General features: G+C 40.7%; 1 protein-coding gene and 1 long non-coding RNA gene across 3 annotated transcripts in view; one reads left to right on the top strand and one right to left on the bottom strand.

Moving 5' to 3' along the window:
• Positions 1-719: 719 nt before the first annotated feature.
• LOC114158799 (leucine-rich repeat-containing protein 15) lies at positions 720-5,700 on the top strand. The gene is made up of 6 exons (XM_028040663.1): positions 720-905; positions 1,041-1,225; positions 1,325-1,581; positions 3,248-3,368; positions 4,412-4,547; positions 4,621-5,700. The coding sequence occupies exons 1-6, from the start codon at positions 722-724 to the stop codon at positions 4,809-4,811; spliced, it is 1,074 nt and encodes a 357-aa protein (XP_027896464.1). The 5' UTR covers positions 720-721; the 3' UTR covers positions 4,812-5,700.
• A 4,241-nt stretch (positions 5,701-9,941) lies between these two features.
• The window catches only part of LOC114158235 (uncharacterized), a 30,909-nt gene continuing 27,718 nt past the window's right edge, over positions 9,942-13,132 (bottom strand). The window contains exons 3-4 of one of the 2 annotated variants that reach the window (XR_003598369.1): positions 10,409-11,556; positions 9,942-10,212 (exon numbers count right to left, since the gene is read on the bottom strand). This is a non-coding gene — a long non-coding RNA (uncharacterized LOC114158235). The remainder of the gene's footprint in view (positions 10,213-10,408; positions 11,557-13,132) is intronic. The other variant, XR_003598370.1, reaches the window with a different exon arrangement.

Raw genomic sequence — 13,132 nt, 5'->3', positions numbered from 1 at the left:
ACACATGCACACACATGCACAGTGGAACGGTGTGTTTAACGTGGATCTGTGCCATAATCTGTGAATGCCACATTTCTCTGTATTCTGTTACTTTACAGAACCTGGACCTCTGGTAGTTTCACACCTTGCTCTCACTGTCTGCTCTGTGTTGTCAGACAGCTCACATTCTGCAGATCTTCATCCTCTTCATTCAGATTGCTGGCAGAGCAAAGCATCCAGTGAATCCTGAGTCTGAAAGGAGCATTGTTTGTGAACTTTGCAGTTCAAGGACCAGACAGTTGAGCTTCTTGCTTTAAATCGTCAACTGCTGCTTGCAGAACGGATTGGGACTCAGTTCAAAAATACTTTATTGGACCCAAAGGGAAATAAAATTTCAGGACGTTGTGCTTGTGACAACAAAAAGCAAAGACATCTGTGCTGGCTAGAAAGTGGGACGGCAACCAGTCCAGGTAAGCAGCTCCAAGAGGAGGAAAACACTTGGAGTTTGTTTATTTTTTTCATTTATCATAGATTTTAAAATGTGCAGACTGAACTGAAATGATAATCATACTAACATTATCTTTAAATGAGTGTTTTATCTTAAAATGCCACTGGAAGGGGTTGCCATATAGTTTGACATAAAGTTAGTCTTTTTTCCCCTTTACAAGCTGATTATTCCTCACAGTTTCAAAACGTTTTTCTTTGCTGATTTTTTTCTTCCATTATTCATTTTGCAGTGAAGATGCTGCCCTGGACTCAGTTGGTGTTGGTCTTTCTTAGCGTGGTGCAGGCTGTGGTAAGCTGCCCCGATGTCTGCAAATGCTCCAGGAAGTCCAACCCAGAAAAGTCCGAAGTCAACTGTCATAAAAAGGGTCTTCGTAGCCTTCCCTCCAATCTGCCGCCGGATGCTTGGATCCTCAAACTGGGTGAGTGGCATTCGGATAATCAGATCGTTCTTTGACATATGTCTAAGTTGCATTTGAGTGTATCTCACTCTGAAGTCATTTTTTTTACAGGTGTAGTTGCAAGACTAATATTTTTTTCCCCCCTGCTGCAAAAAGGTGAGAATGGCATAACAACCCTAAAGGCCAATTCATTTAGATCAGCGCCCAGGATTGAGAGCATCAACCTGGAACGAAATGCAATCAAATCCATCCACCCCAAAGCCTTTTCTGGTGTCAAGCAACTGATGCTGCTCAACCTTTATGGCAACCACATCACAGTGCTCCCCCCACGGGGGTTTCAGGTAAGGTGGTAAAAAAGAAAAGGACAGTGTGTTCCTCCATTCTACGCCGTAATCTTACCAAAACTCTGTTTTCATTTTTATTTTTTACCTCCCCGGCAGGATCTCCTGAACCTTCGTTTCCTCATGCTGGGCCAGAACCAGATTGGGATTCTCAAATCTGAGATGTTTGCTGGCATGAGGAACCTCTCAGACCTCGATCTACCTCTTAATGCGCTGACAGTGCTTCCATCTAACGCCTTCAAACCTTTGATTGCCCTCAAAGTGTTGGACCTTTCCCTGAATCGAATCCAAAGGATCTCTCCCAAAGCCTTCACTGGACTCAGACAGCTCCTGTTCCTTAATCTGGACAACAACAGGTCACTATAATATATGGTATTCAAGTATTAAAAAGAATTCAATATATGAACAGGATGAACCCACAAAATACAGCACCTCACGGTACTATTTATACTCTTGTTCTTTTCACATCTTGTCACATTACAGCCATAATATAAGCAACAAAAAGAATGTGTGACCTAAATGAAACAATTTGTCTTCCGTACAAAATCATATACATAATAGAAATCATTCATTGCTCTATATTTATCTGTTGGAAGCTGAACAAGAGACTGGTTGGAGCATCACCTTCCAGTAGGACAATGATCCTGAACTTACAGCATGATCTACAGTGGAGTGGGATGTCAAACCCATTTTCATTTTGGGCCCTATTAATGTCCTCAAAGGGCAAAATGCTTTGATAAAATTCTTTAGTAATCTGTTAATGATGATATGTCCTTATTAGATGAGTATATCTTAAAATTAAATAATACTGAACGTCTTTTCACATTGACGTAATTTGTCACTATGCAGATAAAAACGGTTTTGATTTGACTGATTCAATTAAGACTTGAGATGTTCAGAGATGTTCTCCGGCTTTCTGACGAAGCCTGAGCTATTTTGCAAAGAAGAAATGGCAAAGAAAAACCCAATTCAGTCGATAAGGGCTAATTCACACCAACCTTGTTTAGTCCACTAAATGATCTAATGGGAGTTTATTTGCCTAGAAAGTCCGGTTCGATGGGGGAGGCGTGAATGCATCATTGAACTCTGATGCAGAACACATGAAGCGAACTCTGGTCCTCCTAAAAACCTAGGTCTCGGTTTGGTTAAAGTAAACTCTAGTGCAGTTTGAATGCATATGTAAACACCAAACAGACCAAAGACTGCTCTAAAAGCAGAAAGTGGACTGTAGCGCAGGGCATTCTGGGAAAATACAACCAAAAACAACCATACTAGTCTAACGCTAACGGAAGAAAAGGCTTGTGGTCTATTACCAAAGTAAAGAGAAACCCTACTATCGCTAAAATCTGACATCACTCCATTTATGTTTACATTTTGTGAAGAAGAAAGTTGCTCTCAGTGTCTTCTTCAGAGATACTCTTTCTGTCGTTTCCTTCAGTGGTTCTTGGTGTAGCGCCACCACAGGCGAGGAGGGGAACACGTTTTCAATTAGTCCGGATTGTTTGGCACAGTCTGTGATGGACTGGCGACCTGTCCAGGGTGACCCCTCCTCTTGCCCAAAATGTCTCGCTGGAGATAGGCACCAGCACCCCTCTGATACCCTCTAAAAATGTTTCAGAGAAAGGTGGTTCTACAAAATATTAACTGAGAGTTCCTCAGGATAATAAATCATAAAAAACCCTTTGTAGATTGTTATTTCATTTTATGAGCGATAAACTAATTGCTGTTTATCTTTTATTATCCCATAACACACCAAAATGTAAGAGTGCATTCATTACTTTTCAAGGTGTTGCATGTATGGTGCTAAAAGGCCTCACTTTATGTTCTTAATTTTCTGCAAAAACTTTAAAATACATTGTTGTAATTTATCTTTTTGAGTCTTAATTTCTTTAAATGTATGTCACAGTGTGAAGTGAATGCTAATAATCTGTTTGCCAATGACATGAATTCTGTTGTTGTATTGTCCTATAATCAGCTGCCTATTAATGCACTAATCTGGAGAATTTGTCTCACATAACTCAGTCTGAAAACTGTCCCATCTGGAGCATTCCGGCCGCTGGGATCACTGGAGATGCTGGTTCTGGACAACAACCTCCTGTCAACACTGAGCCAGTCAGCTCTGGATGGCCTTAGCAACCTGCAGGTAACAACAGCGTTGCCTTCACAGGAAGTGTGAAAAAATAACTAAGGTTGCATTCCCTCCAAGCCTGTTCGGTCCGCTTTAATTCAACTCCAGTTCGTTTGTGGAGGTGTGAAAGTGTAATCAAACTCTGAAGTGGACCAAAAAAGCAAACTCTGATCCACCGATGGCTGGTTTGGTTGCAGTGAACTCTGGCGAGGTTTGAATGTGTATGTGAACTCTAAGCGGACCTGGGAGCGAGTCCACTTGTCATTATAAAACTGACCACCTTTTTTTTCTTTTTTTGCTGAAAGATGATTTAGCAAAAAAAAAAAAAAATCACTTTTGACTTGAAGGAGACAATAAGCAACTTTGGGCATGTTCTCTTCTAAAGTCTCTTCCAAATTTAAGGAGTTTTTTGGGGTGTCATGTTTTTGAACATGAAGCTGCTAATTTGGGCTTGAATTTCTTTCCTGAAAAAAAAAAAGAGATTATTTCCCAGCTCCCCACAATAAAGCAAAAACATGAATGGTAGGTAGTTTGTGCAGCGTGATATGTAGGGATACACTGTAAAATCACTTTAAAATCTCATGGATTTGTATAGGTGCCATGTTAAGCTGTTTTGGGCTGGTTTTCATGTAGCTGGTTGCTTGTTTCTCTTGCAAGATCTGGCAACCTGCCTGGAACCGCTCTAAAAGCACAAAGCAGCCAGAGAGAAATCCTTCCATCGCTAAAATCTGATGACACTCCATTTTTATTTATATTTTGTGAAGAAGGAAGTTGGGCTCAGTGCTTTCTTCAGAGGTTTTTATGTTGTTTCCTTCGCACAGCGCCACCACAGGCAAGGAGGGAAACAGGTATTTCATTCAGTTCAGATTATTGGACAACTAGCAGTGTGAAAGGAAACCACACCAGCTGAAAATGTAGCAAATCTTGCAGTTTTGGACTTTAATTTTTAGGACGTGGAAACACCATAAAGAGATGACCTCACACTGTCAATGTTCTTCAAGTTTTCTATATAAAGTTCAATCCATAAGGCAAACTAAATTAGCTTCTTATTGAACCAGGAGCTCTACCTGAGGAACAATGAGCTGGAGCAGCTGCCATCTGGTGCGTTCAGCAACGTGCCCAACCTCTCCCAGCTTGGACTCAGTGGAAACCGCCTGAAGACAGTGGATGGAAACATGTTCAGCCATATGCCAGGTTAGATGGACCCAATTCCTTTTCCTTCCACTCCCCGTGCCCTGGTTACAGTCTCCTTTGTCCTTCACCTCAGCGCTGAGGAAGCTGTACCTGCATGAGAACCCGTGGCAGTGCGACTGTAACATCATCTCCCTGGTGAGGTGGATGGGACAGACCAAGGCCGCAATGTCGCCCCGGGACGCCCTGAAATGCGCGAGCCCACCACAGCTGAAGAACAAGAACCTGAGCAGCCTGCGGCCGGCGACGCTGCAGTGCAGCGCCTAACGTCCAGGAGCAGTCCCCTCCATGAGGACACATTAATATGCCAAAACCAACTTACTTTTTAGTATTTTTTTTGTTCTAAGCTACAGTGTGGGGAATGTACACACCAAACTCCTATCTAATGTAATATTTATAATTTCATCTAGAACCTCTGAGCTGATGTGTTGTTTCAAATTCCATGTATGTTTTTTTTTTTTTTGCTTCTCTTTGTGAATGTTTCTGACATCAAACAGCATTAAAATCTCTTTGCTGCCAAAGATTTTAATTGGACAGAGTGAGGACTGTCTCCACCAACGCAGAGCACGTCTGCTTCCTAAGCTCTTAAATTCAGCTGTGAGATGAACATTAATCTCATAATCTCATATTTTCCAAAGAATCTATCCAAGTATGGAAAGTGAGGGATTACATGCAAAAGGATTACATTAATCTTGTTCGAGAAGAGTCCCTTACATTTTTGTATTTGGAGCAGGAAGTTGAGAAAGGAAGACTTCTTGTTCGGTTTAATGAAATTAAGCTAAAATAAAAATGGAGGCAGGTCCTGTCAGGCTGTTAAATCGGTATTCTTTAAAATGAACAACAAATGGTAAATATGGTGCATATGTTCAGTCTTGATCCTGCAGTATTTTGTTTTTTCTTTAGCTTTGATCTGCGACAAGACGTCCAAAGCTGTCAACAGCATACCATTGACACTCTAGAAGATGTTAGTGGCAGCATCATGCTGTGGGATGGTTTTCTTCAGCAGGAACAAGAAAGCTAATCAGAGATGATTTAGAGATGAATTCTGCTAAACGCTGGACAATAATGGAAGAAAACCGGTTGGAGTTTTCAAAAAACTTGAACCTGGGGCGTAGGTTCACCTTCCAATATGGCAGCTAGAGACGTTTCACTAAAGCTGCAGCAGGTGACTTTTATATATATATAAAAAAAAAATATATATATATATATTACATATTTGTTGAAACTCACAGTTCAATATGAGACAGACTATGTGTGGGGGAATAAAAGAGCTCCTCTGCCTTCTGCTAACCAGAAACAACCAATCAGAGCCTTAGCTTGTGCATTCCCATATCCACTTTTTAACTTTATCAATAAAAAAGTTTGAAAGTTAACTTATCATTTTGCTTCAGTTTTACCAGAGATGACTTTGTGTTCGTCTGTCAGTTGAAATTCCAATAAAACACACAGAACAGTGGAAACATCAGCAAACGTGAAGGTGCGTAAATGAAACATTAGAAGGGCAACACATTAGTGCAGAAGTTATTTTAATTAAAAACAACAAAAAAAACATGAATATTTGAAAGAAGAATTGACTTGGTATTTTATTTCAGCAGTATTGGCCAGGCAGAGCGGCGCTGCTGCAGTGAATCTGTCCACTGGTCACTTCTCCTCCATCTCTGACAGTCAGACACGACAATCAGGCTCAATGGGAGGAAAAGAGGCGGAGCATGCAGACCCTGTGAAACCAGCCTAAGGAACGAAAAGCAAAGGCAGAGAAAGACGGGTGGAGGAAGGAGGGCGGTTTTCTGGTTGCTGTGGTTCTCTGTGTAATCGACATCGGAACTCCACACAAAGCCTCTGACATGAGAATCCCAGCGTCTCTCTTGATTAATGCAGATCATTTCCACCTGCATTAAACCTGCAATTATGAGACAACGTCTGAGAACAATGTGTCTGTTCTGAGCTGGAGCTCATTGTGCTCCTGGATATTTTACAGCAGTCGGCTGATGTTCTCCCTCCTCTTTCTTTTGTTTTGATGTGTTTTTTTATTGGTTATTGTTGAAACGGCTTAATTTTGCAAATAGCCAAACATCCAATTTAATCCATAAGAAACTTGGGGAACTAATCTGAAACAGGAGATTGAAGCTGAACTTCATGTTTTGGTTTAATATTGCATATTATCTGATTTCCTGTTGAAACTGCTGTGTCTTTGTACCTCATAATGCTGTTTGTGACAGAGATATTTATTGTATGCAAAAAGATATACATTTGGATGCAGGCGAAAATATGATAAAAACAAATTATCTGATGAACTCTTGAATTTGGAGAAAGAGAAAATAAATATAATCCTCCTTGATATCTAATCTACTGAAGACCTGGAGTTCTTTTTGAGAGATGATTTCTTTCTATTATTTCTAAATACATAAGATATATTTATTGAGGTTCTCAGAACAGATAATATGAGCATTTGCTCGCTACGTAGAAAAACCCTGAATTATTTTTATTTTATTACTCTCATATCATGAATAATTTCAACCGAACAGGTAAACACAGAGCAGGTCACACAATGACCAACAAACACAAAGAAAAAAAACTGAAAAAAATGTGCTTGTAATAATTCTGCAGTGAAATAATATTTTTTGATAGAAAAATAAATCAAATCAAATTAAAACCATGGCACTTAACATGTTTAGCGCTGGAACTGTGAGATGTTTTATTAAAATGTGTCTTTCTGTGTCGTACCGATTCTTCCTGTGTGTGTGTGTGTGTGCGTGTGTGTGTGTGTGTGTCCGCCCAGAGAGCCGTCTCCTCTGCTCCGCAGTGCAGGTAACTGGGACACACTGTGGGATGTTTGTAGGACAATGCTGTCCTGTTCTTGGCCCAGAAAAGATGCTAGGAGTTTTTTTGGTTTTTCTTTTTGGATCTTGTTAAACATTTGATGCTTTTCAGTTAGCGTTTTGTTAAAAAGTTGTATTCATCCCTTAATAGCTGACTAAGCGTGACCCAGTTGGCAACAAACTTCCATCACTTTCAGTTCTCATTAAGACGTTGGTTGAACCGGAGCTGCTCCACCAGGCTTTGTGTGCAGAGATGAGAGGCGCTTCATTACTCTGATCACTGTGAGTTTACAATATTTGCCTAAGCGCAGAGTTACAACCTTTGCACCTAAGTAGCTCTTTCGGTTTTGTTACTTGTAGGCCTTTGACTACACCACAAGACTTGATCAGAGTTTTAAATCACACACATCTCAACCAGGATCACTTTAAGAAACTTCTGTTGCTTTTGACAACATTCTGATTAAAAAGTGGGAGAGACTGGTAATGTGTTAGACTGGATCGGGTCTTGCTTAGTCGACCAGGATGTCATTTAGGAATTAGAAATATTACCACACCTGTCTTTTATAAAAGGTCATGCTAGGAAGTTACATTTCTTTTAAGCCATTTGATGTATATATAGTGTTTTTTATAACCACGGAAGATAACATAGTTACTTGATTGTGCTATAAAATAAAACAAAGTGCCTGGATAATACATGACACCGCCCCTTTAAGGAGGATTAAACAGGGCTAATGGGCCTATGAAGCTGCTTTAGGATCATTGAAGATAAAAACAAAAGAATGAGTACCTTTCCACCAAAAAAACTCAGACATTTTCTGAGTTTGAAAAGTCAAAATTGACTAGAAAAACAAAACGAACAAAAAAATGAGAAATTTTTAGCTCAATCTCAGACATTTTAGAGAAAAATCTGGACATTTTCTGAATTTGACAAGTCAAAAAAACTTCAGACTTTTGAAATTCAGAAATGTCCATGTTTTTCCTAGAAAATGTCTAGGCTTGATTACATTTTTTTTTTCTAACAAAATTTTAACTTTTCAAACTCAAAAATTTGCTTGCTGTTTCCAGGGAATTTCTGAGAGTAATCTTGACATTTCCGAGGTTTTTCTAGCAAACCTTCAACTTTTCCAACTCAGAAATGTCCTGGTTTTTTCTGGAAAGTTTCTAGTTTCTTTATTGTCAGAGATTTACTCTTCCTCTATCCCTGTACCTACCATGCCCCTAGTACTCCAGCGTGTAGATGCCCTTTAAATTGCATCAACAAAGTCATATACAGTATGTAAGTAAAATCTATATCAGCCGGTGCAGTGGCAGAGGAACTGGCTGTGCAGCAAAGAATGAGTTGAATGGCTGAGCTGTGGAAGCGCTGACGGAGGCCTGCAGCAGTGAGCGTCGGCTCAGAGATTCCATCAGAGGGAGGTTTAGCACCGTCCTGCTGATCTGGCACAGCTACAGTCAGTCTCTGTTGCCTGTGTTTGTTTTCACATCATGCCCTGCATGCCTTCAGGTTAAAGCAACTCTTCAAGTCAGAGGCTGTTAGGAAATCACACTGCTGTCAGGAAGGAAGCGTGAGCTAAAAGTCTGCAAATACGAGCCAGATCCTCTGGACTAGATGGTTGTTATCAATGTGTGTGTTTAGTTTTCAAGGGAAATTTTTGCCACCATTGATTTCAGTTCAGTTCAGTTTTATTTCTATAGTTTGCTTGCGTTGTATCATTGACTTTACAGCTGCTCCTCATATTGAACATGCATGTAGCAACAGTAGAGAGGAAAACAATCCTCTTTAACAGGAAGAAAAAATAACTGAAAGAAAGAATAATGTTTAAATGATAGCAAATAATGGAAACTGGAGAGTAGGAGACGAAAGTGACCAAACGTGGTCAGTTATTTGTGACCAAAGGGGGCAGCACTGAGACAGTCTCAGGCGAAAATAAAGTGGAACTAAACAAACTAACACAAAAATGTCCAAATTTGAAAAGAAGTATAAAGACAGAACCCTAAATAACTTATTTAGAGTTTATGAAGAAAACAAAACAAAACAACTACAACCAAAGAAAACAACAACAACAAAACAAACAAAAACAAGTTGATTTGGGGGTTAGTTACACTTTACACATGCAGCCAGAGCTACATGGTGTCTGTGTCTGGAGTCTAGACCTTAATCCAAGCTACATGTGTCAAGATTTCATATCTGCTGGTTACAAAATCTATCCAAATGATTTCACTTATTAAAAGGGGGCAAAAATGTCAGTTTAGATCAACAAAGCCGGCGGTTTTACAATTAGCTCCTTAGCAGTGGGAATACAAACGCTGGGTTGCATTTGGTCGGTTCATCCGATAAATTCCCAATAAAATATAAGTGAGACAAAATGTAAGTAAAGCCTCAGGGAGAATGAAAACTTTTGCTGAGCTGTTTGAGTATTCTGAGTCTCCTGGAAGCCAATAGGTGCAGGCAGCAGTCAGCAACGTTGTGTATCCTGCACCCCCCCCTCCCCCTCACACACACACACACCCACGCACGCACACACACACACACACGCACGCACGCACGCACGCACACACACACACACACACACACACACACACAGTTCGCTACAGCAAACAAGCTCCACAAACACACAGTCTCCCTTCCGTGGCTGCAGCAGCAGCAAACAGTTCACTGACAGATGATTCAGAGCACTCTCCCGATGAGAACAATACTCCGGTGCCATCCTCACACCACCAGTCTTTCCCACAGTTGCCATGGGAACCCTTGCTCGTGTCATCTTCCAGCAGAAGTGTTTGTGTTGTCTTGCTTCCTACCAAGCTGGGAGTCACGTGTTCGGCTGACAATGCCAGCAGGAAAATCCCTGCTTAAAGGACGGCCTACAGGGAGCACCGCAAAAAAGAAAAAAGAAAAACATATGCAGTGGTGAATTTAATAACTCTGTCTTAAAAAAGCTTCCTTTTTTTGGTGGATATTCAGCATCAGTCGGTTCGCTCTTCCCATCGTCACAGAGCAGTTTATATTAGAAATAAAAACCGAAACATGCATCCAGTGACTTCCACCTTTTTGTGCCTGGAGCCGGTTGTTCTCCTGCAGCCGCTGGATGCTGACGGAGGAAACTCATAAGAGGCAATAAACAGAGTAACTCGATCAGAGGGAAGCTGCGGATTTGTTGAATCCAATTTGTGGTGACCGGTTTTTTTTAAAAAGATGAGCAGCAACCAGAGGGGACCCGGCGCACAGCGTCACCGCTCTGCTTTATGGATAACACTGAGGGAAATGATGGCGAGTGTAAACCAATTCGCAATGAATCATTTCAATCTCACCGCGTCTTCAGCTGACGTCAACTTTAGTTTTGGTCATTGTGATGCAAAAAACCAAAGAAATCCATTTCCTGGTGCAACTTTGCCGATAGGCTGCAGAGGTCAGCAGATCCCTGCATTCGCTCACCTGAAACGTCTTGAAGTTCAACTCTGTCGCAGATGCAATAGAAGCAACGTAAAAATGAATACCGTTAAAAAACAGGAAAGAAAAAGAAAAACAAAGCACTTTGTTTCACCTGCAGCCTTCAAAGATCAGTTGTTCTGCACCAACTGAAAACCTGCTCATGCATCGTAAAGCAGTTTGAAAATTAAAATAAAACGATGCTGAGATGAATATTTCACATTCCTTACTGACAATGGTCTCGTTCAGATTAGGATGATCTGAAAACAAGATGACTGACACTTTGTTTCTCAGAAATTCTCAGTTTGCAGGCATCATGTCATTATGCTGCCTCTTGTTTTTCAGCATTTAGACACTGTAAAAACGAGTGTTGCTAATTGCTCAGTTCTCAGTTGTTGCTAAATGCCATTATTAATGTGGATAATTGGCAATACGACTTTAGTAGAAACAGAGGCTGCGGGAAATGAGAATATCCTCATGGAAGAGCAAAAGGGAGATAGGTAACATGATAAACATCTTCATAATACAATTTATTCTTGTATGTCTGATATCGTCACTCAGTTGTCAGAGATGCACAAACAGCAATTCTTAAAAGTCCAGCAAGTTTCGCTTCAAAGATCAGGTCAGGTGTGTGTGTGTGTGTGTCTCTGTAGGAGGTTTTTCCTCCAAACACACCCTTATCTCTGCATCCATGGTTGCTATTGTGGCGGATGTGACAAAGTTGACTTGCAGCTCTATGAATGCTGGTAGATGGAGTCTGATTGGTCTGTTGGAGTAAAATGGAAACATTACAGCCACTTGTTGCTTTTTTAATAAAAGAACAGCTAGAAAGACCTAAACGCTGCCAAAACACAACATGTTGAGAGGAAAATGAACAAGAGTTATTATATGATGTTAGCGTTAGCCTCTTATATTAGTGATATTAAAACAGTCCTGTTCCTTTATTTAAAGAGGCAGTATTATGTGTTTTCCAGGCACATAGTGTCATTTTATAGCAGAGTCAAGATGCTATGTTAACTACAGCTGTCAAAAAATGCTATATATATTAAATATGACTTAAAAGAATAGGAGTTCCTAATTCAACACCTTTCAAATTGGGCCTCTGTCTCTTTAAAAATGCTCTTTCTGAAACTCTGCCTTCAGGAAGTCATCACAACATGGCTCCTCTATTAACCCTTTGACAAACTTAGAGTTTCACTGAGAAGCAGCTCAGCAAACATCCACTTCCACCAAGTGTTTGCTAATTGCTGCTGGATAGTCTGAAGGAGTTGGGTGGAACTGGAGCTAGGTTGTTTTTCACCACTGAAGTGTTACCATGGAGATTAAAGGTGTCATAAAACGGTGTGAGGTGGTGAAGACAGCAGGCGGGAGACACAGGATGTGAAGAAATAAATGTTTTTAATGAAGAATGTCCAAAAATGACCCAGTCCACCAAATCCAAAAGCCGGGCAGCGCCTGGGCTCGACGCCGGTAGCAACCGGTACACGAAGGATGAGACGAGAGACTGGGCACACGGACGACAGGGAACAGGACGCCAAGTGAGACAAGGACCCAACAGCGACACAGAGACACAGGAGACACTAAATACACAGAAGGTAATCGGGGAATGAGACACACCTGGGAAACAATCAAGAGGAGGACAGGAGAGCACAGAGACTCAAAGAAAATACACAAAGAACTCAAAATGAACACAGAAAAAACACAGATCATGACAAAAGGATTTCTCAAAAATGCATGAAAGAATCAAGGCAACATTCCAGGTGTGTTTTTGATGAAACAATTACTTTACAAAGCTAAAAAAAGGATCAATTTTACATCATACTGCCCCTTTAATTGATTCATTTTCTAAAAAGTCATCACAGTAGTTTCTAACCATCTCTTTATCATTATTATTATTATTGTTATTATTCTGTTTAACACAGACCACATAATCTTTTGAGAGATGATTTTGAATTTTTGACTGAGGCTTGTGACCCTGTGATCATGTTCCTGAATACTCTGATCTGCATCAACACTGAGAACATTTCCCTTCAGGAGTCGACTTTAATGACTGGAACATTCCAAAAAAAGAAAGAAAGAACAACAGAGAGAAATGAATGATCTCTAATGAGAATGAAAGCTTCCTGTAGAGACGCATCCTGGCAGAAACAGCAAAGCAACACGCTTTTATTTTCCTCCCCACTCCCTGACAGCACATGTTTTATGGAGCTGATAGAATCTCCCTGACTCTTCAGGGCAGCTCACACTCCTGCCGGCTCCACTGCTTATCTCTGGACTGATCCGCCGCGTCTCGGCACAGAGCTGCTCATCCAGCAGGTCAAAGACTCTCCAGACGAGCTGCA

The sequence above is a fragment of the Xiphophorus couchianus genome, chromosome 15 (assembly GCF_001444195.1).
Source record: "Xiphophorus couchianus chromosome 15, X_couchianus-1.0, whole genome shotgun sequence".
Taxonomy (NCBI): domain Eukaryota; kingdom Metazoa; phylum Chordata; class Actinopteri; order Cyprinodontiformes; family Poeciliidae; genus Xiphophorus; species Xiphophorus couchianus.
The sequence above is the reverse complement of the archived record's forward strand: the minus strand, read 5'-3'. Positions and strand labels throughout refer to the sequence as shown.